Genomic DNA, 27,215 nt, shown 5'->3' with positions numbered 1-27,215 from the left:
GTCTTGTTTTTTCCCAAGCTGCTTCAGGGGCTGCAAGCAGCAAAGCATCCTGCCCTGATATTTAAAGTAATGGAGGTAAAAATCATTTTAATAGTGGAGCACAGCTTCGGATGGAGGCAATTGAGAGTCATTGAACTCAGCAGCTGCGCAGCTGCGTCACCAAAACCCCCACACTGCCCAATTATTTTCCTTGGCGACTGCTGCCTTTAAGAACTTGTTTTTTCCTGACTATGCTTCAGTTGGCTGTTTGTGAAGGCCTGGCTGGTGTTTGTTGAACAAAGAAAGAGCAAGAAGTTGCTTCTGTTATTCTCCAGAGGTCTTTATAGGGAAAATGCTGTTTAATATTGACATAGTCTCACAGTCTCTGGGGGAAAGAGAAAGGGAGGGGAAGAGGAAGGGGGGGGTGGGGAGCACTGTCTGACCTTTCTCCCCAGAGGATGAAAATCAAAAGAGGAAAAACCCAAATATACATTTTCTTTTTTTTGTTGTTTGTGATTGTTGCAGACTGAAGTTCCTCTCCTGTATGTGTTTTCTTCTCCCTGAGCATAGGTTCACTAGTAAATATAATCTGCATTTTTGAGTATAAAAATTCAATCTAGTATTTCCTCTAATGTTTGACAGAAAATAATTAAATGGACCAACCAACAAGGTCTCCTAAACAACTGCACCTTAAGTGACAGAGGTTCTTCTTTCTGCCTTGTTTTACAGCCCATGGCATCACCTGTAAATTCTTCTAAAGCAAAGGTCCAGGAAGCTGTTCTGCCGGCACTAGCATAGGGAAAGCCTGGATAAAAGACCAAATCTACTATTTACAGAAAAGCAAAGTTGCAAAAATAACCTGCTACTGTTGGAATAAGGATCAGAATAAACACACACCTGGAGGCTTTCCCTGGGCTTGTCCAATTAAATGAAGATTATAGCTAGCCAAGTAAATAAAGGGAAAAAAAATTTAAAAAATATGCTAAACATCCTTTTCCTTCCCTTTTTAAGTTTTCTTCCTACTTCAAAGCAATCCTCAGACTTTAGTCCTGTATGTGGGCACAGAAAGCACACCCATACTGGCCATACACACCCTCCCTGGGGTACACCCTCAGCCTTGTATGTCTACAAACACCAGTTCCTGCCTGGTGGTGCCTAAACAGAGGCAGCGTCTCCCATATCCTGCAGTGTCTTGTGGTTAAATAAACTTCCCATCAACCCAGAGCCTAAGTATTTTGCTATGGACTTGAAATGTTCAGCAAAGCACTCCAGACTCCAGAGCTTGGGAAGAAAGAAATAAAAATTCCTCCTTCTTCTTTATTTCTGCTAAAACAACAAAGCCTCAAGCAAAAAACAAGCAGTCCAAAAAAGCTTTAAAGAGTGTGAGGCCGCTGCCTGGGATATATGGAGGTGTGGAATAGCTGGTGCAAAGGGAGAAGGGCAAACAGAGCAGCTGCTGCAGAGGGCAAAATGCAGAGGTGTGAAAGCTCTGTGGCAGATGCAGTGGGGAAGAGCTTTGCACAGAATAACTGATGCACAGGCAGCCCCAGGACTGTAGAGAAAGGAGGGGCTGTTGGCTGGGGTGTGGTTGTGCAGAATGTACACAACAGCACACAGAGAGCAGGTTGTGCAGGACAGCTGACTTGCACTGATTTTCTGTGTGAACACTGGGGTTGCCAGTAATTCATATTTCTGCTGCCTTCTCAAGCCTTTTCAGATCCCCAGAGGACAAAATTCCTGCAGTGGCAGCAGATGCAACTACTGGACCATGAGAGTGCTCTGGACAACACAGCAGCCACAGCCTACAAATCACGAGCTTGCTGTTACACATGAGCATGTGTAAAAGCTTGGCAAACCCTGAGGTTCACGCACATCTTGAGGTTTGTATGGTTCCTTGACAGGTGCTGGATTTGTTTTCCCTTGTTTGCATACAATAAGTGCCTCTCCCTCTCCTCCCAGTGATATTTTTTAGCTGATATCAGAGGTACAAATGTGTTAGGGCACTCCTTTAGTGGGAGATGAGAGAGCTGTAAATAATCAGCCATCAGAGCAGCTCTGTGGGGCTCTGTGGGGCTCAGGGAAGATGACAAAGTGTGTGGCACACTGACTACAGCCTAAAGGCTCTCTCCCCATTACTGCTTCTTCTTGGGAAGAGTCACTGATGTTCTGGGACATTACAATCCTATACTGAGGGTAGAGAGTTATAAGGTGCCATCCCTGCAGAAAGGGGCCTTCAAGTACTTGGCAGCTGTACAGCTGTCTGGCCCAGTATCATGCTCATCTAGTTATAGGAAAGAAAGTAAAAGATATACCTTCTTTTATTTTCTTTTCTTTCCTCAGGATATGGTTGTTTTCTTTCTGTTTTGTGCTGTTTTCTTGTTTCCTGCTCCACCCATATCTTGTCTTCCTAACAGCCACAACCTCTACTTATGGATGGTATTTTTTTGTGCATGATGTGCATAAATTTCTTGTTTTGTACCAAACATTGAGCCTGAAAAGCTGTCATTGCCTTGCTCAGCTTCCCAGTGGGCACACACGAGCAGGACAGGTGAGAGGGAGCAGGGAGCATCCCCACAGGGCTTAGCAGCAACCACAGATGACCTTGCTGGGCTGCAGCATAGAAGTGTCCTGAAATACTCATGTCTTTCTTATAGTAACTGATGGCCTCTCTATTTCCTTATTTTGCTGATTAGGCCTTGCAGAAATAATGAGGTCAATGACCACTTTGACTTGAAAAAGCTGTAGCTGCCAGTCCAATTCTTTTGAGAAATCAAGATCACTTTTTTTTTTTTTTTTCCTAAGAGACACAGCCAGTAACAGCTTACAACAGAATGACTGCCAGAATATTTTGTTTTAAAGAGATACCACCTGCCATTTTACTTCCTTTCATCCAAGAAACAGAGATATCAAGTTTGGGTCATAAACTTGATGCTAACTGCTGGCATCTGAAGACACTGACCCTATCTTTGAGTAATTACCCTTTGCAGCTCTGGCTGATGTCAGAGGGACAAGTGGAAATTAATAAAGTCTACTCATATCTCAGCAGACAAGGGTCACACCGCAGCTGAAATGACACAGATGCTCCTGCAGCCAAGGGGAATGACAATGCTTTCTTTCTAAAGCACCTCAGCTGGCCTTTGTTACCTCAGAGGGAGATCTACTACAGTGCAGCAGCACTTGCAGACCACTAAGTGTGATGTGTGAGTTCACCAAGGTTTTCAGAGACAGTTTACAAAAGCTAGGAACTGCTGGTAGAATGCAGTATTTTTTGATGAATAAGGAAATAGCCTTTCTCTCCCCACACAGTGACTTGATTAAAAGGCCAAGGCATTTGGCAAGCACCAACAAAAGTGTTTTTAATTTTTAATACTGTTGTATCACTTCCAGTCTCTAGCCAATCTTGCTGTACTAGGAGTTTTTATGCAACTTATTTCAAAATCAGCAATTTGTTAACTGGAAGACAAAAAGTTTCTTTTACAGTAAAAGAAGCTAATCACTCTATAGGTCTTCTTAGCAAACAATTTCTTGGCCAAAACCTGAAAAATTAGCAACAAATTCAACAACAGAAAATACTCTGATTTCCTTCATATAAATCAATGGTTACAAACAGACACCCCTCACAAACTGTAAAATGTTGGTACTAACATGGTTCACATGGGTGGATAGGCTTAACTTTAGCCATGAGAGCATCCTTCTGCATGCCACAGCGACCCTAAATTCAGAACACAAGTAGGCTTTTTGCAAGCCTGGATGCTAAGACTGCATCTTAACATAAAGGAACTGGAATATTCAACAGGTACAACTAAGCATTTTTTGTTTGTGGTGTGAAAACAGCGGCGGGGGGGGGGGGGGGGGGTGAAGCCATCATTACAGGCACATTTCTGTTCATTTTTAAGAGGAAGGTACCCCATCCACCTCTGAACTTTAGAGCTGCAGTCCCAGTCAGCCAGCAAGGAGGGAACAGATTGTGCTTTTCCACATGTCTGGCACTGTACAAAACTGAAGATGCAAGGCTTGTCACACATAAGTGAGTTGGTAGAACCAGAAAGTCTAGGCATGATGGCAACCTCATGCCTAGATTAATTCCTTTTTGCATCAGTGCAACAAAGACATGAGAAACAGGTCTGGAAAGCACAGCTTGATATGGAAAATGCTTCAGAAAGAAACATTCCTCTGCCTCTTTGGGAAATGAAGCAATATTCACTAAGGGAGAAGATACTTGTTTGGTTTGGGGTACCTAGGAGATCTGGATTTAGCTCCTAGCAATCTCTCCTGGGTTCATTACACAGAAGTCTCACATGCTCTAGCTGTAAAACTAGAGTTATGGTTACTGGTGTGCTTCCCTTCTGCTTCTCATCACGTACAGAGGGAACTGAGGACAACAGGACCCCAACTTGATACTCTCTAAGTGACATCAAGGCACAATTCATAAATATGGAAGAACACAGTGTAAATAAATGACTTGTGTGAAAAGCATTTCTAAACATAGTCTAAATAAGGGCAGAATAATTATATGAAAGGGATGCAATGGGTTTTAATAACATCAGGGCCCAATTTCCTCTAAGAAAATTTTCTCTTGGGAGAGCTTATTCCAGTGAGACAGAAGAAGCAGGGAAGACATACTTGTTTAAAAAGAGGTTTACAACCACAGATGATTTGTGTAAACTTTAATCTTACAGTAGAAACATACAGTCAAAGCCAAAAGTAGTGTAACAATTTTACAGCAAAGCTTATCAGTAAAAATGCAAAACAAGTTTGTATCAAATTCTTAAAAAATTGTGCACTTTCTCAAACTTAACTTTGTTCAGCACATCGTTTTGATTTATATATAAGGCATTAATTCTATAAGAATCATTTACTATATTCCAAAAATCGCATGACCTAGGTGTAACACTCTATAGCCTGACACCATTTTTGCTCCTTTCAATATTTACAGATTTCATCTACCTGCATTGACATGGAGCACAGAAGCACTAAGAACAAGCTTTGCCAATAATAGGTTCACATTGAAAAAGTTACATAAAAGGAAAAAAAAAAAAGCTCAATTTTGCATTGTGAAAACTTGGGTCTGCTGCAGCCCTGATTGTAGTTTAAGAATAATTCCCTCTTTTATATACTTCCTCACTTCCAGTAGTATTTGGATCTTTCCATATGCAGAATTGAATCTGCTCTGCATCTGCAGGTACAGGAAGTGGGACCCATTTCTACAAGCTACCCAAAATCAGTTTTTCTCCTCCTCCCCAGAACACAGTTCTTAAATTTCTATGAATTGTAAATCTTCTATAAATGGCATCTTTGAAGTCATTCTAGCTACTATGTACAGAAATGGCTCAGGCAATTAAGTTAGTCCACCTTGTCATTAGTCAACAGGAAGTATAATTACTGTAGCTGTAAAGGAGGTATCTAGTGTTCCAGAATAAGTGAGTTTAATTATGGTGAGAGCTCCCTCAATTCTATTTACATGACAACTTCAGGCTCAATGTTAAATAGCAAGTCATCATTTCCTCTTCGAACTTCAAGTAGTAGAGGTGATTCATTCATCACAGCCTCCTGCAGGTCACTGGAGGTCACCAAAGGACGCCCATTGACTTTCACAATAATGTCTCCATCTTGGATCCCTCCTCTGCAAAGGCAAGAAAAAGGCACTAAGGAAAGTACACAGGCTGTTCACCAACCCCTTTTGCAAATGCAATACATTTTTATTTGTTTTAGTCTCCACTGAGGGGAAATTCCAGCCTCCTGATGTGAAATAATGACAGGTGGCACTTGCTAAATGCAAAATAAGGCTCAGGTTATTTCACTGAGGATTTTTTTCTTAAACAACAAAAACAATTTTCTCATGTCTTCTACAAAACTACAGTAAATTACAAAGAGGAAAAAAAAAGGCTTTTATCTATTACTGATTCATTTTACTCAGTCCATTTGCAAGACCATGCTTTTATGCCACCAATATGTATTTCAAGAGTTGAAAATTAAAACTGCAACATTTCAAGACAAGTAAAGTACACCAGCTAAAATACTGGGAAATTATTTCTCTCTCTTGCTGCTCGAATGTAATCCTGAATAGTTGCTTTTATTACTTTTGCTTTTGATCTTCCTAAAACTATTTTTAGAAATATTTTATTTATTTTGCAACAGTTCTGTAGAAGAGCCTCTTCCTTTAAGATTAAGCACTGTCTCAGATAACAGCTCTGACAGTGCCTTATGTGAATGCTATTCTGTTTCCTGCTTAAACTTAACCCAAGTTTCTGTTTATTAATATTCAACATACTTCACAAAACTCGTCAAATTAGTTCATTGTATTTGGGATGTTCTTTTCCTTTGCACACTGTTAGTGTTTCATAATTTCATCAAAGGTTGTAGTGAGGTGGGTGGCAGTCTCTTTTTACAAGTAACAAGTGACAGGACAAGAAGAAATGACCTGAAGTTGTCCAACTGGAAGTTGAGATTGGATAATAGGAAAAATTCCTTCACAGAAAGGGTTTTCAAACACTGCAAGAGGTTGCCCAGGAATGAGGTGGTGTCACCATCCCTGGAGGAATTTAAAAGATGGCTGGAAGTGGCACTTAAGGACAGAGTTTACTGGTGGCCTTGGCAGTTCTGGGTTCATGGTTGGACTTCATGATCTTAAGGGTCATTTCCAACCTAAACAATTCCATTACTTAAATAGTTCCGAAATGCTTCATTTTTGTAGAGGTGAGCAGAATCTTAGCACAAATATTTTAAACCTAAAGGCACAATTTTTAATTGTTTAAATACAGATCGAGCCTGGTATGAGGAAATATTTGAATATAAAAAGAAATATTAACTTTTAGTATCTCTGGAGATTTATTTGTGGTGAAGAAAACAATATGCTCTACCTACCTATGAGAAGGTGAGTTTGGAACAACTTCGTGCACATAAATTCCACTTCTGACATCAGGAAAATCAGCATTACTGTGTTTCAGTTCCTCCACCAAGCTAAAGGAGAACAAAGTTATACAGAATTTGATTGCACTACAAAAGCATGTTAATATTCTTACTTATTTAAACTTTTTGTGACAAAAAGTAAAAGAATTAATCATTTATCTATTTTGTGATGAAAATGTAGGGGATTCGAACCTGATTAAAACAAATTACATAAATTTTAAGAGCGGCAAAACTCCTTACCTGTGCAAAGCATGCTAAACTTAATGGTCTTGTAAATCTCCTGCAAGAATCTGACTTTGGCTCTTTGTAGCAGTAGCACAGAGGACCTTTTTCATGAGCACAAGAACAGGAGCACTCTCAGGGACAAAAGGGTTTTAAGAATTAATGCTGGTGACAGGGCAGAAATTTGCTAACTTTGTTTATTTTGCAAGTCATTCTTAATTTGTCTTTATCTAGAGCAATAGAGTTTTTGATAACTCCAGACAGAAGACAGATCAGAGCTGGAAACTTCAGTTTCCTCAAATTGTTATCAGCAATTTTTGTGCATCACTTTCTAAAGAAAGAAAACAGGAACACCCTGCAAAATAGAGCTTCTACAAACATCCCCTCATTTCAGACATGACAACATCATTTCAGGTCTGTGTACAATGTGGGTTAAAACCCATTTCTGGAAAGAAAGATTTTAAACCAAGGATGGATCACTGGAATGTCTGCCAAGAGAAATTGGGGTCCCACTGAAGGAAAACAAGCCAAAATGGCTACACAGCTTCTCTTTATTTGATTTAGTACTGAGGAAGCTAACAATTGAATAATTGAAGCAAACACAACAAGGGAAGTGGTCTTTTTCTGAAAACAGGCCTGCAGACATCCTACATGGCTTCCTTAGATGTTCCAAAAGCAGTAAAATCTCACATCATGTTCTCAGTTATGCAGAGAAACATTCTGAGTGTCTCTCCTCTCCATCAGTGATGTTAATGCCATTACACTGATTCATTCCAGCTGAGGATCTGACCCTTCAGGGAGGATTGCAGGAGAGTAACTCAAGAAAAAAAGATGGCTTTACTACAACCCCAGCTGGAAATTGTCTTGTTCAATTTTGCAGTCTACTGCCACATTGGAAACATGCCTACTGCTGGGAAAGAACATCAGCACAAGAGCCCTCATTTGTTATCCAGAACATATCTGGGTAACAGCAAGACACAAAGCAACGTAAGAGGGAAAACACAGTAAAGAGCTAGAGGAGGGTGTCCATTTCTGGCTTTGTTAACTCAGAGCCACAAAGCTTTACTTTGGCACTTTAGCAGCTCTTTCTAGTTAATGGTTAGGCACCAAACCTCACACCAAATGGCCTCCACTGGCACTGATAAAACACCACCAAACCCTCCATCAGCTGATCTGTCATTGGCACTCAGAGTCACCTGCAAGCAACATTTTGTTTAAATGCCACCTAAAACCTGGTGTAACGCCAGGTGTCCTTGTCAAGAACAAAAATCTGTGTTCAGGCTCTTCCTATTTTCCCTCAGCCATCAGGACACCCACTACTATCAGTATTTAGAGAATTTGTAGGTCTCAGAACATAGATTTCACCTATATCATTTAAATGCCTGCAGATTTCCTAGAAGCCAATGCCCACTTCTGGATCTCTGGAGATTTGTATAGAAAGATGAATGAATTTCTGAACCACTGCTGACCCCATCTTGTGTGCATGAACATACCATTACCTCTCTAAGATACTTACGCAGGTGTTATTGTCAGCATTCTGATGCCAATGAAACGTTTCTTCCCATCTGAAAGGAACACAGAGGATGGTTAAGAAATTTAGGCAAACGTTGACAAAAATAACTGTTCTGATGACCCAAAATACCTGAAAATTAAAACAATGTATCATATTTTAACAAAACTAAACAAAATCACACATATCTGTACAAAAAATTGGTTTTTTAATTAGCTTTGGTGTACAGAATGACAATACCTCTCCCTGCAACTAAGGGTAAGAGAGAAAGCTCATTTACACTCTATAAGACTTTTTCCTCCAGGAAATTCAGGAAATTACTGTGATTTAGTATCACATGAACTCAGTAAATGGAAAATATCATAACCAACTACTATTTAATCTGAAACCAGTCAAGACAATTTAATCATATAATATTCTTATTAAAATGTAGAAATGGAATCTAAACAAATCTAAGTTTCCACTTTTCAGAGAAAGGGCATTCAAAAGATTCACACTGATTATAAAGCAAATGACTTGTTATTTCAACCCGAAAGAATAAAAAGCAAGTTTAAAAAAATCACCCAAAACATGTAGACCTTTGCCAAAATGAACACAAAGATACTCAAGAGGGCTGGAGCACCTCTGCTATGAAGATGGGCTGAGGGAGTTAGGCTTGTTCAACCTAGAAAAGAGACAGTTCCAGGGACACCTTAAAGACGTTTTCAGTATTTAAAGGAGGCTTATAAGATAGGACAAAAGATAATGGCTTCAAACTAAAAGAGGGCAGATTGGCAGCAGGTATCAGGAAGAATTTTTTATGATGAGAGTAACACATTGGAACATGCTGCCCAGAGAAGTGGTAGATGCCTCAGCTGTCAACACTCAAGGTCAGGTTGGATGCAATTAAAGGTGTCCCTGATTAGTGCAGAGGGATTGGACTAGATGATCTTTAAAGGTCCCTTCCAAGAGAAACTATTCTATAATTCTGTGATTCGCCAGGACTCTGTGGAATTTTAAATGATGAGAAAGCACTCCTTTAGGAAGAACACCACATTTCTGAAGTTGGCTTTTACTAAGCCATGATATTGCACAGCTGGCTTATGAAAAAAATGCAGTTTGATGACTTCCTGCAGTGAGTGCTGCAGTACTCAGTTACATCCGGCATGAAACAATATTTCCCCTTGCTTGTTCCAGCACAACGACTTCACAAGGTCTTTGAGTTTCTCCAGGTTCTCATATGAGGAAAAAGGAGATGTACACAGTCTTCTCTAGCTCTTATTCTTTCCAATAAAAATACTCCCAAGTAAAGGACTTAATTCTGAATATTACACATGTCAAATATTTCCATTGGGGTCACTGAAAACACTGACTACTAAACATTGGATTTACTACACTCTGAAAAATCTGGCATCCATAACTGTCATCCTTACTTTGCTCTGAAATGCTTGGCTCTCCTCTATTTTAAAGTAAAACTAGCAAGATCAAAATCAGCTGTAGTAAGAGTGTCAAGAAGTTCAATTGCTCAAATTTGAAGTCTGAAGAGCTTTGGGCATGACCATGAACAAGCTCATGGCACTCCTCCAGTCCCCGTGGCAGAAATGTAATTTTTCACTTTTTAAAAATACTCAGACACTATAATTCTCCCATCTGAAAATAATCCCCTTGTCCATGCAATGTGGACAGTTAAATAATGAAATTCCTTTCATAGGATCAGTGACAGCATCTGTGGTGACAGTTTTCCCTTTGCATTAAACAATTGGATGCTGGTCATTGCCTGTGAGGCAGAAATTTGCAGAAACACAAAGATAATCTGGAGCCTGAGTCAGAAATGTTTACATGATGAAAAATGAAAATGAAAGAAGAGACAAAAGAAATTGACTTGGAAGAAACAGAACAGCATGGATGAAAAAACACAGGAGAAATGACACTAGTCGTAAAGGGAATTATTTCTCCAGTGGCTAAAGATACATGTAAACATAAAGCTCTAGGGAAAAAATTAAATCTTGCAACTACAGACTTATTCTTAACCAAAGCTCTCATTCTACCTTCAAGTTTGGGCAGGTCAAAGTATTAATTCACTCCTGTTCATGCACTGAAATTCAAAAAGGCCTTCTGCCCTCTCTCTGCAGTAAGTTTGCCATACTGCAAATAGCAATTCATACTATAAGAGTAGCAGGCTATTGTGTAAAGTAAAACTAAAACCTATGAGCCATAGGTTACTTCAGCACCCCCCTTTCCCCTTTCTAGATATTTTGTGTGTCAAAACACAAGTAAAAACATTCAGTCCTTTTGTTTCACAAAGTCCATTCCACTGAATTTAACCCAAGTCAAACATTTTCAACAAAAATCAAAGTTTTCAAGAACAATGATTAGTGAGAATATAACTGTCCATCTTATTTGAAGTATCAGCAGAGACTGAGCAGGCACAGACAACCAGTATAAGTGTTTTATCATTCCCAAAGTATAGGCACAGTGATGTTGGGGCCAAGTCAACTGGCAGAACAGTATGTAGCACCTGGAACTACCACTGCCATATTACATCTACTCTGTGAATAGAAAGACTCAAAACCTGTCATTCTGGCAACTTGTGTAATCACAAAAAAAAAAAAAATTAGGAGAACTGGAATAAAGTGATGTCATAAATCTAAGGAGCACATCACAAGGGTCATGTGTCCAAGCAGTAGTTAATATATGTCAGAAGAATTAGGTTTAGCAAAAGTGAAACCATTGTGGCCTAAAGCTGGAGCGCAGCACAGAAGAGAAAGACTCTAATCTCATTTTCGTAAACACCAGGCCAGATTAAACACTGATTCAGAGGTACAAAGTCAAGCAAACCACAGCCTCAACCACAAGTTTAAACTTAAATGTGCTTTGTGTTAATAGAAAGTCACAAGTAGCTGACCCCAAGTATCTAGAAGCAGTTGACTATTCCCAGAAATTTCTGTTCCACAGTAAGGAAAGCACTTGCCTTACTGTTACACTTTATTTACTGATGCTTGCAACAATAGAGAGAAAAAACAGACAGATAAACACCAACTGAAGGCAGAAATGTTTGTGACTTATAAACTAGAGCAAAAAGAACTGATATACCCAAATTAAGGGGGCATGTACTCGAACTTCTGTGGGTTTGAGTAACTGTGGTACAAAATTATACCCAATGCAGCTGATTCCAGCGGGGCCAGGATATCACCAGGACTTCCAACTGAAGAAATGGATCTGCTCTTATTCAAGTGCCAGCAAAACTTCCATTTTTCTGCTAAATCCTTTTGCACCTAGCTCGTCTTACAGACTACATGAACAGCCCTGAAAGCATTTAAGAACAATTCTACTGCCAGATAGAAAGCATGCAAACAGCTCAAGCCTATAATGCTGAACAGTGTGCAGTGTCCCTTTCATATAAACTGCATAGCTGAATTTAATCCTTGGTCTGAATCTATAATTAGCAAGGCTCATAAGCAGCCCTCATGATTTGTGGGAATTATTATGAGTAATAATCATTCAAATTAAAAGGTAAGAATATTGTTTCAACACAACCAATACAAAGCCCTGTATGAGGATTCATGTAAATGAGTTGTTGAGTGTGGCCAATGCAGAACTCCCCCATTTCCCCTTGCCCATCTGAAACAGGGTTTATTCACTTTTCTGCTGACACTGTTAGAGGCCAAGCTGACCTTTTAGGATGGATTTTCTCTTTAATATTTTTTTTAATTGCTGACTTACTGATTTCTACTTTAAAGTGTCTAAAATACTTTCAAGTTTTACTGTTCTGCTCAAGTCTAAACTAGGAACAGATAGAGCCAAGACTGAAATGGAGAAATTCCTAAAAAAGAAATTACCAAAAAAAAAAAAAAAAAAAAAAAATCAATGTTTAAATATGTAGTTAACTTCCAGACATAAACACAGAATACACAGCTGGTTACAACAGATACAGATGGAGACACTTAACTTCATGCAGCAATTTAAGATTTCCTAACTATAAAAGGACATTAACCTTATTACTGGTAGCCTCAAAATTAGCAAAGGCTTTCAGACCATTCAACAGACAAACATCTCTATGAAGGCTGTGGCAAATCTTTGGTCAAAAATACATTAGGTGCTATTATATTTTAATACTGCATTAGGTAATACAGAATGTGCAGATAATAATCAGTGCAAATTCTTCATTCAAATGACATCCTGTACTTTTCCCCCACTCTCCACTACTGTTCTTCAATAGATCAGATATTGGAAGTTATATATAATAGATGAAATTTAAAAAAATATATATGCCTTCTATATAAAACAGTTATCTGATCAACTGAAATTCAAAAGACTAAGGTCCAGCTTATTAAACAATTGAGTATCTACTATGCCAAAATAAATCTGGAAAGAGTGATATCCTAAGGGAATGTTATCGTCTTCAAGCAATATGATATTAAGAGCAAAATGGTAATACCCATAAATGTCTTTCCATGACCTAATCATACCATAAGGGAGGATCCCACTAAAATTACTGAAACATAACTGGAAGAAAAGAAAACATGGTAAAAACATCCCTAAAATTCTGCTTGCATAAATTCATTATGCCAAAAAATAGCAACTATACAATAAACATGAGAATTATTACTAAAGGCCTAAAAAATGAAAACTAAGTCCCAAATATGTGGTGAAAATATCCCCTAGAAACTTTATGCATTAAGGGCTTTAAATGACTGTTCTGCTGTAGCAAAATTATAAGATGTACTTCAGAGAAGCAAAAGCAAAAAAAATTTGAAAAATAAATAATAAAATTTCGCGTGCCCCAGGATATTTGCAGCAGTGACAGTCACAGTGATACTAAGAGAAAGTGTGAATTCTTTCAATTAGGGAATTATATGACATGATTAAAAATAAAAATCTGTATGTTACAAGCACAGTATAAACTTGAATCTTTCACAATTTTTTCCTAGGGTTCTTCCATTGTCAAAGCTGTCTCTGGGCCCTTAGCTGGGCTCATCATTCTGTGGAGGTAAAGCTGCCTGAAGGAGCAAGGTGACTGATTTCAGTGGTTGCATTTCCAGACTTCACTGACTTTGCAGCCCCAGTACCAGGAGATGGTGGGCTCTGCACAAGGCCTGAGTTCATGCTCTAGGTCAGGCCTGCAGGCTGAGTCATTGCTCCTCCCTGTATTGGGATGAGCAGTTTGATTCTAAAGAGTAACACCACTAATGAGACACCTATTTGTTTCAGAAACCAACAATGAGTTAGTAACCAGGGTGAATAAGTATGTTTTTTTGACATGTGGACTGAAATAAAATTATGTCAGCTACTTTAAAATTCACTTCTCAGCATATAATTAACAACTTTTTTTCAACTGCTCCTCCCCCTTCCCCCAAATCAACAGTGAAAACAATATGATTTGTGGAATTCAGCAAAACAGAGATGTGGGGACCCATCAGGTTTGTGATGCTTTCAATATACACAAGCAAATACAACATTTCAAAACCGCTGACTAAGGGAAGTTTCCAAAATAACAGTATCTGAGAGGACAGTGTTGTAGGGAAACAACCCTGGCATCAGAACTGGATGAACTCAGGAGAAGACAAGATTAATAACTAAAAGATTCAAGAGAAGAAGCAGCAGCAGCCAACACTCATGGTAAAAGATTAGTAGTAGGGTGTGGACAGATAAATTGGCAAGAGAAAGAGTAAGGAAGGTTTGGCCTGGATGCAGCATTACTAGATCAGATTTGGCTGTGCAGCCTATAGTATGACATCTAGAACAGGGTGACAGATATGGTGCAGGCATGTAAAAAAAGTCTAAAGTACTGCAGCTGTCATTGCCAATATACTTAGATTTATACGCTCTCTGGTGCAGAGGCCTTTCTTTCTGCCTCTCTCCCATCTTCCCACATATTTCTTCACGAATTAGTAACAGCCCTTCTTCCTCAGGGCCTGAGAGTCTGTCACAATATCTGATTATACAGCACTGACATACATGACCATGATAAAATGTAGGTCAGGTCCTATGGACTACATCCCACCTGTGGACAGGTGCTTAAAAAGGCTTTTACCTTATTTTCTACAGTATATCTTAATCTTTTTGCTTGGACAATAATGAAAAGAGGAGAACCAAACTCCTTAAACAAATGATCATCTGTTCTCAAGATCATTTGAGACAGTGATGATTCATCTGTGTCCTCACTATTCTCAGAGGCCCTATTTCCCATATTTATACTCACACTGTCTGCTCTTTGGGGGTGTGAGTAATAAAAAGTCTCTCCCACTTCTATGAGATTGTTTTCTATTTCCCAGTCTGTTACGCTCTATAATGGAGAAGGATGCTGCTCCTTCCAGTAATAGGATCCCACTCCCATGTCTTCTGGCACTTCACCTGGATCAGGATATTAGTTGGAGGATGTCACTGTTTCTTGAAGACCTTACCTTTACTTTGTTTGTCATGTGACTCTGTGAGAAACTGAGTGATACGGTCTGAAGGAATTGCGAAAGAAATTCCAGCTGTGACCTTCAAGGTGTTAATCCCAATCACTTCACCATCCTGTTGAGAGACAACACCCAATTAAATTTGTTCCTAAGTACAGGATCCAGCTCCCTGCCTAGCATTTCATGTTGAAAGCTGGTGTAAGAAATCTTAGAGTGTTGTAATCACTCAAGAAATAAACACTACTTATAAGGGAGGATCTGGGCTTTGATTCACGATCCATTTCACATTTAACTGTGATGGCCAGAGAGATTACAGTACAGTGTGTTCATCCAAGGTACATCCCACCACTCAGCAAGACATTCCCTCTGCCAAGTGGGCACTGGAGTCACTACTACCACTACAGCCACAAGTCATGCCCTGCAAAACCAGTGCTGATTTAAAGCAGTCTACTTTGAAAGAGTTGTGTGGGTCAGCCAGGTTCCATCTCTGTTGTGCATCCCACGTTTCACAGCATGAACGCGCATGACTGCTCCCTCCAAACCCAATATTCCTCACTGCTATGCAACATTTTCTGTACTCAATGGGAAAATGTTCTCCTATGGTGTATGAACTGAGACCTCATTTGCATATTCAGCATTAGCTACAGGCTATGTGCCTACCACTAGCTAAATGAATGGAAGCTGGAATGACCCATTAATCTTTCCAAAAGAACATTCTTCCACTAACATGAAACTAGCTCTTGAAACAAAACCAACCAACCAACCCAAGTCACATGGACTTACCAGATTAACTAGAGGTCCTCCAGAATTGCCATACTGTAAAAAATGACATAAGGAAACAATAAATTAATACTTCATTGTTGGAAATGCAACTCTCATCACAAACAGTACTGGTTTTGTACGTAGAGAGGAGGTCATTTCTTAGGCAGCACTGACAGACACAATATCAATCACAGAAGATTAAGAGTAGGTCTCATCCCACCCCTCCACCCCTCTCATGATTATAGTTGAGGTTTTTTTTCAGCAACAGGAATTAAGTCAGGAGCCACTCCAAATAGGCAGACCCTGAGTTTGAATAGCTAAAACTAGTATTTTGATTCTTCTAAAGCCTGTCAGAACAAGGTTTTGAAATAATTAATAGTTATTTAAAGTTACTTCAGTGAGGTGCTTGTACAATTTTTGTTTCACTCATCACTTTGGTTTGTAACACTGTTGGTCTCTCATTCTCCATTGGAGCAGAATACAGGGGTTTACATATTTAATCACAGCATATTGCTATGAGGTAGCTACTACATGAGGATTGATTTAGTAACCACAGACACAGATGCCTCTCTAGGGAAGGCATAGAGCAGCTCTGAACAGCCCAAAATTACCTAATACCTAATGGCCTTTAAAGGAAACATGTAACAGGACCACAGGAAATGAGAGTTGGGGAAGTTGCTTGTCCATCTTCAAGCTGGCTCAACAATTTGTTTTTGAGTGAGGCCAGAGTTTTTGAGTAGGTTTGCAAAACAGCCAAGAGCAGCAACTTACCACTCAAAAGAAACAAAAGCTAAGTGATGTATGAGAGAGAAGTGAGACACAAACTGTTTATACTTAGATAGCACTGTGCAAACCTTATAGATTCTTAGGAGAATAAAATAGACATTAAAATTTATAAAACAGCTTCAAAGTTTGAATTAAACAAATAGATATTGTATCCTTATATTGTATCTCTCCAGTGACCAGAGGCTGCACACATGATTTTTAGGTCTGACTGGCACAAAGAAACCAAAATAATGATTTTTCAGCCTTGCTTGGCACATAGCCTTTCATTCACTTGTCTTTTGCTTGAAGCATGTGAAAGACCTTCAGCACATGCAATACAGCTCCATTTAGAACCTCATGGCCCTGTTTTCTCCTGCCCTACGTTACTGCTGTCCCAGCATTTCTCAAAAGGCAGCTGCATGCACATTCCTGCAGGAAAGTCTTGGCTGAGCCACAGGAATGCTCTGAACAGACCAACTCTCAAACTCCTCCCATTCTCAGGAGGAAACGAGTGCATTAGCTAAGCACAAAGCATCCTTATGCCAGGGACCATCTCCATGTTTTGTGGTCCCAGATGGCAAAGCAATTCAAACTCAGTGTCATTTTCCTCACCTCATCTGCTATCACTCTTCCTTTGGTCCAGCATTATTTGACACACTCTGCTATCCTTGTCTAAACCTGCTCATTAGCTTTGGAAGGCAGCAAAAGTCTAAGTACATACACAAGGAAGGAGTCTGAGCTTGAAAAATGTGTATAGGCAAGAAGTCAAGAATCCCATGTTCCAGTTCTGTCTCCTCCACCAATTCAGTGTGTGCTCCCAAGTAGCCCATCATGCACAAGTTTTCCTTACTCTCCTTGCACAGCTGAAGAGAGTAATTCCAATTAAATGTCCTGAAAGGTTCAGCTCCTGGGTCATACAAAGGCTTTTTGAAAAAGCTCACTTTTATGTCATATCTTAGCACAAAAAATAATTACCTTTTTTCCTCCCCACGCAATTTCTTTCAAAAAATCTATGACAATAACCACTTGTGAAGCACTCTGTGTGCGTAAAACACTTATTTCTTCTTATGTCAAAACTGACACTAAAGTCCAACAAATAAATCCTGCAAATATTTTCCTTCCAACGTGTAAAAGATTTAAGGTATAAAATTTCAGGCCATTTTCCACCTCAGATATGTGTGCAGTGCTCTTTTTAGAAGCAGTACAAGCTAAACATACACCCAAGTACTTCGCTTAAGCTCTCTGGATCATTCCAAGATGCTCTGAAGGAACATTACTTTAATGTATTTCCATATAACATGCAATGCTAGGACCCTTAGCTCCAAACCGTACCTCAAACTTTGCTATTTTCCACCTTGATTCTTGTTTTGATTATGTGATGTTCAAAGGGAAAACAAGAACAGCTACAAAAACCTCCAGTCCTCTCCTTACATTCTTACCTGGGCGTCCTGTCATTAAACTGAAGCACATACTCTCAATTTGACTACTCCATCTGCTCCTAATGGATGGAGATGAAAGAAATTTTGGCTCTATTCTACAGCTTCCTTGACCAGAGCAACTCAGCAAGCAGAGAGAGAGAAATGTTTTGATTTACTGCTGGTTGATACAACCATGTTGCTGCATAGATTTACAGAATTCAAAGGGTCTGACCTATGCAGCATCCTCACAGACAACCCCAGTGGGAGAACTTTTATTTATCATTCCCTTCACAACACCTTACAAACACTGCACAGAGTTTAGAAAAAAAAAGAGTTTCACTGATGTTCAACAAAGCTGCTGGATTCATCTCCCACTTGCATGCTGCACAGTGGGGACAGGCTGTGAAGTGGAACTCATCCCACACCTCGTGCTTACATTAATGATGGCATCAGTCTGGATGTAATCCATGTCCGAGTCCCGCAGGCCCAGCTCTTTGCCATCTCGCTGAGCAGTGCTGACAATACCTGTGGTCACAGTGTTCTGTAAGGCAAATGGACTTCCAATTGCCACCACAAATTCTCCTGGCCTCAGGTCAGCAGAGTGTCCCAGTAACAATACTGGTAGTTTTTTCTTAAATAAACAGAGAAAGAAATAAGCATTAGTTCATACTTGAAAATAACCTGATTGCAAAGATCAAAAACTAGAAATAAGTTAGGAACAAACACTTTCCATTACTTTAATAGAAATTACTCACTATCCTATACCCAAAACTTGTGCTAGGAGGGTTGCTCTTTTAACCACCTTCAAAAACAAACAGCTATCTGTAGTTCCTTGCAGTTTCACTGAGAAAAGAAGGCATTAAAAATTCCCAGTTTTCCAGCAGATTGTTGCCTCCTCCTAGAAACAGCATAAAAACCAACCATTGAGCAGTTGTTGACTGCCACTCTCTCTGCATTATGCCCACCTTGCAGTCCATGCATGCTGGCACAAAGCTTAGAAAGATTAGCCTGGGTATTTAGGTAAAGATAGCACAAGTTTGCCACATATTAACTGAGTGGCATTTTTTTTTCTTCTTCATGTTTTTACAGTTCCTAGCACAGAAGACAAAGTAATTTAATTCCAAGATATGAGAAATTTCCAGGCCTGTATTTCAGTACATTGTTTTCCACAGATCTTTCTAAGGAATCCTTAAACATATATTCTAGCCAATCACTTTGTACTAAGTGAAACTGAAACTGCCCAAATGAAGGCCTTCTCCTGTTTATGTCACTCACCTTAGGGTGAATCTTTATTGTTGCAATGTCAGATTTCTTGTCAATGTCTTTGATGGTTGCTTCATAGGTATCTCCATTCTGGAGCTGTACCTTCAGTTGTTGTCTCCCTGATATCGCATTTGTGCTTGACACCACGTGGGCATTGGTCACAATTAAACCAGAATCAGACATAATAAACCCAGATCCACTGGAAAGGGGGACATTTCGACCAAAGAGAGGGTGCCTATAGAAAAAGCAAGCAATTTTCTGTCATAAGACAAACCAAATTAAGAGAAGATTGTATCAGACATCACTTACCACACCTTTCACCCTGAGAATAATTTATTTTTTTTTTAATTACAAAGAAAGGATCCCTTCCTGAAAATTGTGACTGGTTTTAGTCAGTCAGGGAGATAGGAACTGAGGTTTTCAGACAATCAGCAGGATCCTTTTCCTTTGGTTTCCAATTCTGTCTTTATAAACTTCCTTGCACAGAGTGTAGGTGATAAAAAAGGAAGGAGAAGGAGCCCATCTGATCCCACTGGTTACTGATTATATACTGAAAGAGGGAAATAATAAAGCTAAAAAATGAACTGACGAATGGGAAAAGGGGAAGAAGGAACTTTGCAGCTGGACAGAGGCATAAAGGAAGAGATGAGGTCTAAGGGGATTCATGAAGCACTAGTGCAGACTGGAAAATGCATGTCTGGAAACCAAAACGACTAGGGATGTGAAAGAAAAAATGAAAAACAGTAACAATGGATAAAACTTGGTGGGAAACAACATGTGCTGCAATACAGACAGGTAAAAGATTTTACAAACTGTTCAAGGCATTACAAATTTTCTCTGTGAACAATGGCTGTAATGACCTTATATTAGGGGATCATAGAGTGTCTGCATAGTAGAAGACAAGAAAATCCCCAACAAAGTCTTTCTTCCAAGACATGGTCCTGGTTAGGATAATACTTGAAAGTTCTGGACTATTTAGCAGTAAACAATTGGAGCCAATCCCAGGAAAAAGCAGGATCAAAATAAGCATCCAGCAAGCTGCTGGGCAAACATTTCCTTGTAGGGAAAAAACAATCTTAACTACATATGCTAAGATCTTGAGCATCTTCAGCTGTAACATCCTCTCAAAGGACCAATCACTGTGTGCATAAAACCACGTCTCCTGATATACTTGATTATCTTGATTTTGTCTATTAAAAAAGCCTACAAAAATTATCCAATAAATTCTTATATCTGTGGAAATTGAGAGGATTCCACAAAGAAAGGTATTCACATAATGGAGTACATGCAATATTTGTAATAATTTGTTCTGACAGCAGGCTGTTCTGAGGACTCATATTTAAGCCTCCCAAGTTGTTTTGACACTCAGTGTTGATCTTGACACCTCAGGTCCATCTTCAGCATCCTGAAATTGGTGATTTGCTGGTCAAGAAATTTAGTACGTTTCTTTCCTATCAGGAGTCATTTCTGTGTTTAGATAGGCTACATCTCCTCTACACTCTACCTCTTAATGCTCTTCTTGCCAAAATAAAACCACCTCTCATTTAATGTTGGAAAAGTAAAATAAGCTGTTTTTTTCCACCTCAGTGTCTGAATATATATATACACACACATATATATGAATACATATGTGTATATATACATATATATGTGTGTGTATATACATACATATGTACATATTTAAACTGAGATAACAAATACAGTCCAACAAGCAGAACATTTTAGTAAAAGTTCAAGAGACCTCCAAAGATGAGACAGACTTATTTTAGGGTAGACAGTATATATTGTATAATACTGTAAACCCATTAGAACAGATCTACTGAACAGGAATAAAACACATAAATGCGTGGTTCTCTGTAGAAATGGGTCTGCTGTAATGTTTTAGAATATTTTGTGAACCTCAAATTTAAAAGGAAAGTTACTACACTGTAGATCTTTGTTAAACAATACAACTAAAACAAAGAATTGAAAGTGTTACCTGAGGAAAAGTTCAATGTGCACAACTGCAGGTGCAATCTTTTCCACCACATCAGCTATGAAGTTGAATTTGTATCTTGGGCTGCTGGACTGTAGGTGACCTATACTAGCAGAAAGAATTGGATATGTTAATAAGACAACACATTTTTTTAATCAAGTAGGCAAGATGAACCTGCCTTAATTTGGTCTGCTTCTCCTACTAGAACAGTTTCCAAACAGCACTGGAAAAGGAGTCAAGGTCATTAAGATTGTTCAAAACTTACCTAGCAATCTGTGTGATCCTGAGAAAATTAAACATCAGCATCACTTAGCTCTACATTCTTTTCTATGCAAGTCTGTAAGTTCTGTCTTGAGCAATTTTCTGAGGACAACTACTTGTTATTATCAAAGACACAAAGGGTCATAAGACTGGTCACACTTGGAAAGGACCTTAGGAGGTATCTAGTTCTACCTCCTGCTCAGAGCTGCATAGCTACAAAGGGAAACAGAGCTGGGACTTGTAGAACTCCAAGTATGGGAATTACAGAAACTGCCTGGGAAGTTTCTCACAGCTTCACTGTACCCCACGATGTTTAGGATTTTCTTCATCAAGTCTGAACTTGCTGAGGTCATGTTCCAACTCATGCCCCTTGTCTCTCCTCCTGTTATGCACCTCTGTATAGATCTGGCGCACAGGGAGGCTGCTCTCAGGTCCCCCTGAAGCTTTCTCTTCCCAAGGCTGAACAAGCCCAGTACCCTCAGTTTCTCCTCACAGGAGATATGTCCAGTTCCCCCCAAACATCCCCATGACCTTGTGAACTCACTCTAGTTTGTCAATGCTTTCTGGTACTAAGAGATACAAAATTGGATGCAGTATTCCAGATGTGGTCTAACATATACTGAGTACCACAGCTGCAGAATTTGGGAGTCACAATTCAAACCTAAGTTCTAATTTTTTAAGTAGACACATTAGAAACCTGCTTTAAATTACAACCTTTGCACCTAAAAATTTATGCAAATTCACATTTAAGCTGTCACATGCAGCTGGGCCTAGCAATACATTACTAAAATGTCTGACAAAAGCCAGTATGGTACTACATTAAACAGCACTATACATAACATTCATTAAGAGTGAATTTAATAAGGTGAAATTACAATCTTAGAGCGGGGGGGAAGACCACAGCATCCACCTTCTAATGCCACAGCATCCTGGATTTTAGCATCACAACATCCCAAAGGAACAGCACTGCTTGTGCTAAATGTCATATTCTCTGCAGACCCTGATAACAGAGCCATATTACCACACATGTAAAGCATATGATAGGGGATGTATCACCACACTCAAATAGCAATCTTTTGTGTTCACAGCCTGAAGCTTTAAAATTAATATGGGATCTACCAAAGGGAGCAAATGAGTTGAAGAAACCAGACCAAGGAGATTAGGAATATCTTCACAGAAGTCTGCAAGTTGTTTATCCTGTTACTGGACACGGGATTTAGTTCTGAATGAAAAGAAACCCTGCTTAAATTTAGCAAGTTAGATTTATGTGATACTGAATAAACAAAAGGAACAGCTTGGCAGGACTAGGTTCAGTCTATTATTTCTATGTACATTCTCACACACTCTGAAGAGTCCCTGTGCTTGTTTTAGTGCTTAGTTTAAAAGAGACATGGCAAAAAGGAATCACAGAGGACAGTCAAATGTAAGCACAATATACCGTTATTTATTTTGCTTACAAGGCCACTGAAGAGTTATTTTACCTTCAGTTCCCAAGCAGCTTGCCTGATTATGCAGTATATCCTTTGAAGTCTAGTGACATGACTTTGAACACTTGCCTACACAGCAAGTATTCACTGACAGGACATAACATTGCCATCACATTTATCTTAATAGACATGACCATGCAGCTGATGAAGTAGCACAGAACTGGGGATGAATGTTGCCTTTCAGTTGGTGTAAATCAGCATAGCTCTGTGTGAGTCAGGGCAACTAAAGCCATTTGCATCTTCTAAGTGCTCAACTGTTCTGCCCAGACCAAATGGATACAGCACTGTACATGGCCACAAGCACAGGAAGATGCCTGCCAAAAACCTCAGGTCTGGACCACTCCTGACTAGCCACCAGGCAAACATCATGGGTGGCAGTGGCTTTCCAGGTAGGATCTGGGGGAGGCAAAGTATCTGAAAGAGGTAGTGAATGCAACGTGAAAAAAGGTGAGGAAAATAAAAAGCAGCAATACAGAGAGGAGACTAAAAGTGAAACAATGTTTATCTTCTTTTCATACAAGAATGAAAACATTTCTCTGTCTGAGCAGAAGCCCAGAACCTCCCTGCTGGAGTTAGAAGACAAGAACGCTCAAACCTGAAAGAAAATCAAAATCTGCACCAATATTAAAAGGGAAATCTTAAACAAAGGAGGATCAAGAAAAGCAGAAACTCAGGCTTTGTATAAAAGGTGTGTCTGAAGAGCTGGGCTGATCAGAGACGAGCTGTTTTTTCTCTTGTCTGGTGGGGACCAAACACTGGTGAAAACTTAAAAAGCTGATCTTTCCTGAATAATTTTCTGCAAGCTGGCAGTGATGAGAACGTTTAAACACATTATATGATGCACCAGGAACTCAAACTACAGACGTGGAAGGTGTAACTGCACACTCACATTCACTCAGCGCTATTTAAGGGAACTGAAGTGTTGGTTATTGTTAACAGCATTTTAGTGGATAATTATTAAACTGATGGTTTTCATCAGAAGTCCTCAATATACATCAAAAGGGAGGAACTGAGCCTGGGAAACTGAAGAAGGAAGCAACATCCAGCACTGAGTATACTGCATAATGTCACCCTGAATACAATTGTTATAACTGTGGGGGTAGAATCTATCCTTTAATTTGCACTATTTGGTAGACACTAGCTGCTGCTGCTATCCTTACTAAAAGAGAAAGCTAAATATGTATCTCCCCCCTCCATAGCTCTGCTGCCTTGTAGAGCCCTTACAGCCCTCAGATCTCTGCTGCCCTGAGCATGTAACAGCTCTGAGCTCACAGCACCTTTGTGGATTTTGACCCACTGACCCTCTGAGATTTGCCACATAATTTTTCAAAGGTCTCTCAATAATGTGCATTATTTCCCATGTTATTACTGAGTGTTCAAAATAATCTCACACTAATAAAATCTAATTTCTCTTGGCAAAAAACATAATTTAATCTGATTAGCCACATGTTGCATAACCAAGATTTCAAAGGTGCTGCAACCAGGTTGTATTTGAAACAAAACCAAATTTATGCTGCATGAATCCTTAGCTGTCTATGCATTTCTTAGTAAAAAAAACTAGATTTCCCCAATCTGATCCATAGCTACAAATCAACCAGATTTTCATCAGCCTTGAACTTTGAGCCTATCATTTCAACTAAGTGATTAGATCTTCTGGTCTCCAGCTCCCCTCAAAATTCAGATTTCAATGTAAGTGCATAAACTGGAACTAAAGATTTTCAGCCTATTTTCTAAAATATGATCTTATGCTTCCAATTTTATGGACTCCAACTACACTGAATTTAAATGGCTAAAGCTAAGTGCCTTTCAGGTAGGAGTAGGCTTATTATCAGTTTAAGACTTTTCCTGGATAGTGATGTTATCTACAGGCTATGGGTCCATTTAACAGTGGTTTATTTACTTTCTTGCAGAGACAACAGACCCATTCCAATCTCATTAACACTGCTGCAAACCAAGAACAATGCCAATAAATGTGTAGAGTTAACCTAGTAGGAAGAGAACTGGAAAAAAATTCAGCAGAAATAATCATTATAATCCCACTGAAGACAATAAAACCAGACCAATTTACATTTGCAAAAGACTGAACATTTCTGAATATCTGCCAACTTAGTCCCTGTAGAATTAAATCAAATCACATTCACTGCTTTCTTAAAGACAATACATTGCATTAAAATCCACAATTTTATATTCATTAAGAATTTGTGAGCCTGGGAAACTCATTCTTTTAAGGTTGTTTCCCCATCCCCCTTTTAAAACCAGCTTCAGAAAAGATCTGTGCATTCAGCAAAATTATTATGTCTAAGGGAGGACTGCAACCTGGCAGATCTGATCACCAGGGATAAACACTGTCCCTACTGTGCTTTCATGGAAAGAAATGAAAGACAAATAAAAGATTATAATGTCTCTTGCTTAAAAAACAGAAACATCTGCTGGAAACATAGGTTCATGGGCAGCTTTTCTGATGAATTCAGCATTAAGATCAAGTTGCATAGCTGTGCACTGACCATAAAGCCTTGGTGAGTTTAATGCCACATTATGGTTCAGGCAATTTGTTTATACAATGGATGTCTACCGTGCACAGATGAAAACAATTTGGTGAACCAACACCAAAGTGGCTTTCTTGTGCAATGCAGCAATCACAAGGGCCAGACAGACAGACTGGCACAAGCCTCCTAGCAGACACCACACTGACTTTGTATGCTTGGTATCCCTCCCTTCTAAGTGACCCTCCTGTGAGGAGGTACAACAAGAATATCCTTTTCCTATCCTTTACAAAACAGTGAAGTGCTCTGCTCTGAATTGTACACCAAATACTGCACACTATCCATCTTCACCTGCACTAACTCAAAGCAACTCAGGCAGAAGGAAAACAAGCAGTACAGGAATGTGACCAAAGTTTGTGTTTCCAGCTAATACCTTGCAGTACATTTCCCTAAATACAGCTGCAGGCAGCTTTAAGGCTTTGATGGCAATAACACCAGCAGGAGACTTCTATCCCTTACTGGGCCAACTTCTCAGAAATTCACATAATCATACACTCAGCTGTTCCTCTCTATCTTCAGTGTTATGTAAAGGCACACTCCAAACACCTGTGTGCAATGACTTTTGAATTAACTGTGTTTCAAAAATGTGTTTTAGGCTCATATCTTGCAAAGATCTGACAGACTTGGGTGAGTCTTAACATCATGACCCCTTTCTGAGAGTGAATTCAGGTTAACAGGTGATTGTCAAGTCCAGCCTCAAAGGTTTTCTAATTAAGCTTTTAATTTTCCTAGTTCCACTGAAAAAGAGCACTTGCATTAAAAAAAAAAAAAAGCTTCCATGTCTTAGGTAAGAAAATACAAATCTTTTGCCATTTAAACTCTCTTCACAGAAGCTATTTGCAAATTAACCTTGCAGGGAATTTAACTGTACTAAGTTGTACTGAGAGATCAAAGCCAATCCTTTGTTCAAGAAACAAGTAGATTGAGTGTAGATGGCAGGCGACCAAGTGAATCCCTTGAGTGAGATGTCTGACATCTTTGTTGATTGATATGTGGCGTTGTTAAAGCTTACACTTGCTGCCCTGAGAAGCAGGGTCTGTAAGAATAAATCTTTGATTACAAAAGTTGTCCTCCAAAAGTATTTCTTCCATTACTTACGTGCCAGCTTGTAATAGCTTGTTGTTATCACAGTAGGTGACAGAGGGCAAAAAAAAAAACAAACCCTAGCTGCTTCACAATATATTCCCATATATAAAGGTATCTGGTGTTGAAAAAAAGTTTTTAAAAACCCCAGTATTGGTAGCAGGGAGTTTAGCTCTGCTCAGGATTTCTGCAGACTGCTCCTGTTAGTATCTCTGAGAAGCCCCTGGGCACTGGCACACTGCAGAGCACCAGTTATGCAGCTCCTGGACCTCCATGCAGTGCACACACAGTTTGGTCCACTGTGTGTAGAACTTGCAATTTGGCATGGTGCTTTTCAACCCAATCCAGGACTTCAACAAGGAAAAAACCATTTCAAATTCTGTTAACTTTTCAATTATCACTCAGTAGCCCTGGACACCTCAATCCTTCCTTCCTTCACCCTTTACTACCCATGTTTCATGCATCCCTGCTGTCACCAGGAAATCATGGCTAAGTTTCTCAGTCTGTCTGGGTTTATCACAGCCAGAATCCAACTCAGCATCAACACAAGCAACTGAGAAAGGAGAGCAGCAGACATTTCAGGAGCCACCCTGGGTCTGTGTATGATCTAAATAGGGCCCTAGTCATACTGTGTGAAGTTTCTGTTATCTGAGAT

General features: G+C 39.4%; 1 protein-coding gene across 1 annotated transcript in view; it reads right to left on the bottom strand.

Moving 5' to 3' along the window:
* Positions 1–4,631: 4,631 nt before the first annotated feature.
* Positions 4,632–27,215, bottom strand: part of HTRA3 (HtrA serine peptidase 3) — a 25,318-nt gene continuing 2,734 nt past the window's right edge. The window contains exons 2-9 of the mRNA XM_064418782.1: positions 21,190–21,289; positions 19,224–19,446; positions 18,385–18,579; positions 15,787–15,819; positions 15,004–15,118; positions 8,627–8,675; positions 6,844–6,939; positions 4,632–5,602 (exon numbers count right to left, since the gene is read on the bottom strand). Coding sequence (XP_064274852.1) covers positions 5,437–5,602; positions 6,844–6,939; positions 8,627–8,675; positions 15,004–15,118; positions 15,787–15,819; positions 18,385–18,579; positions 19,224–19,446; positions 21,190–21,289 — 977 coding nt within the window. The 3' untranslated portion in view covers positions 4,632–5,436. The remainder of the gene's footprint in view (positions 5,603–6,843; positions 6,940–8,626; positions 8,676–15,003; positions 15,119–15,786; positions 15,820–18,384; positions 18,580–19,223; positions 19,447–21,189; positions 21,290–27,215) is intronic.

Source organism: Passer domesticus, chromosome 4, assembly GCF_036417665.1.
Source record: "Passer domesticus isolate bPasDom1 chromosome 4, bPasDom1.hap1, whole genome shotgun sequence".
Classification (NCBI taxonomy): Eukaryota; Metazoa; Chordata; class Aves; order Passeriformes; family Passeridae; genus Passer; species Passer domesticus.
This window is presented reverse-complemented; position numbering and strand designations above follow the sequence as displayed.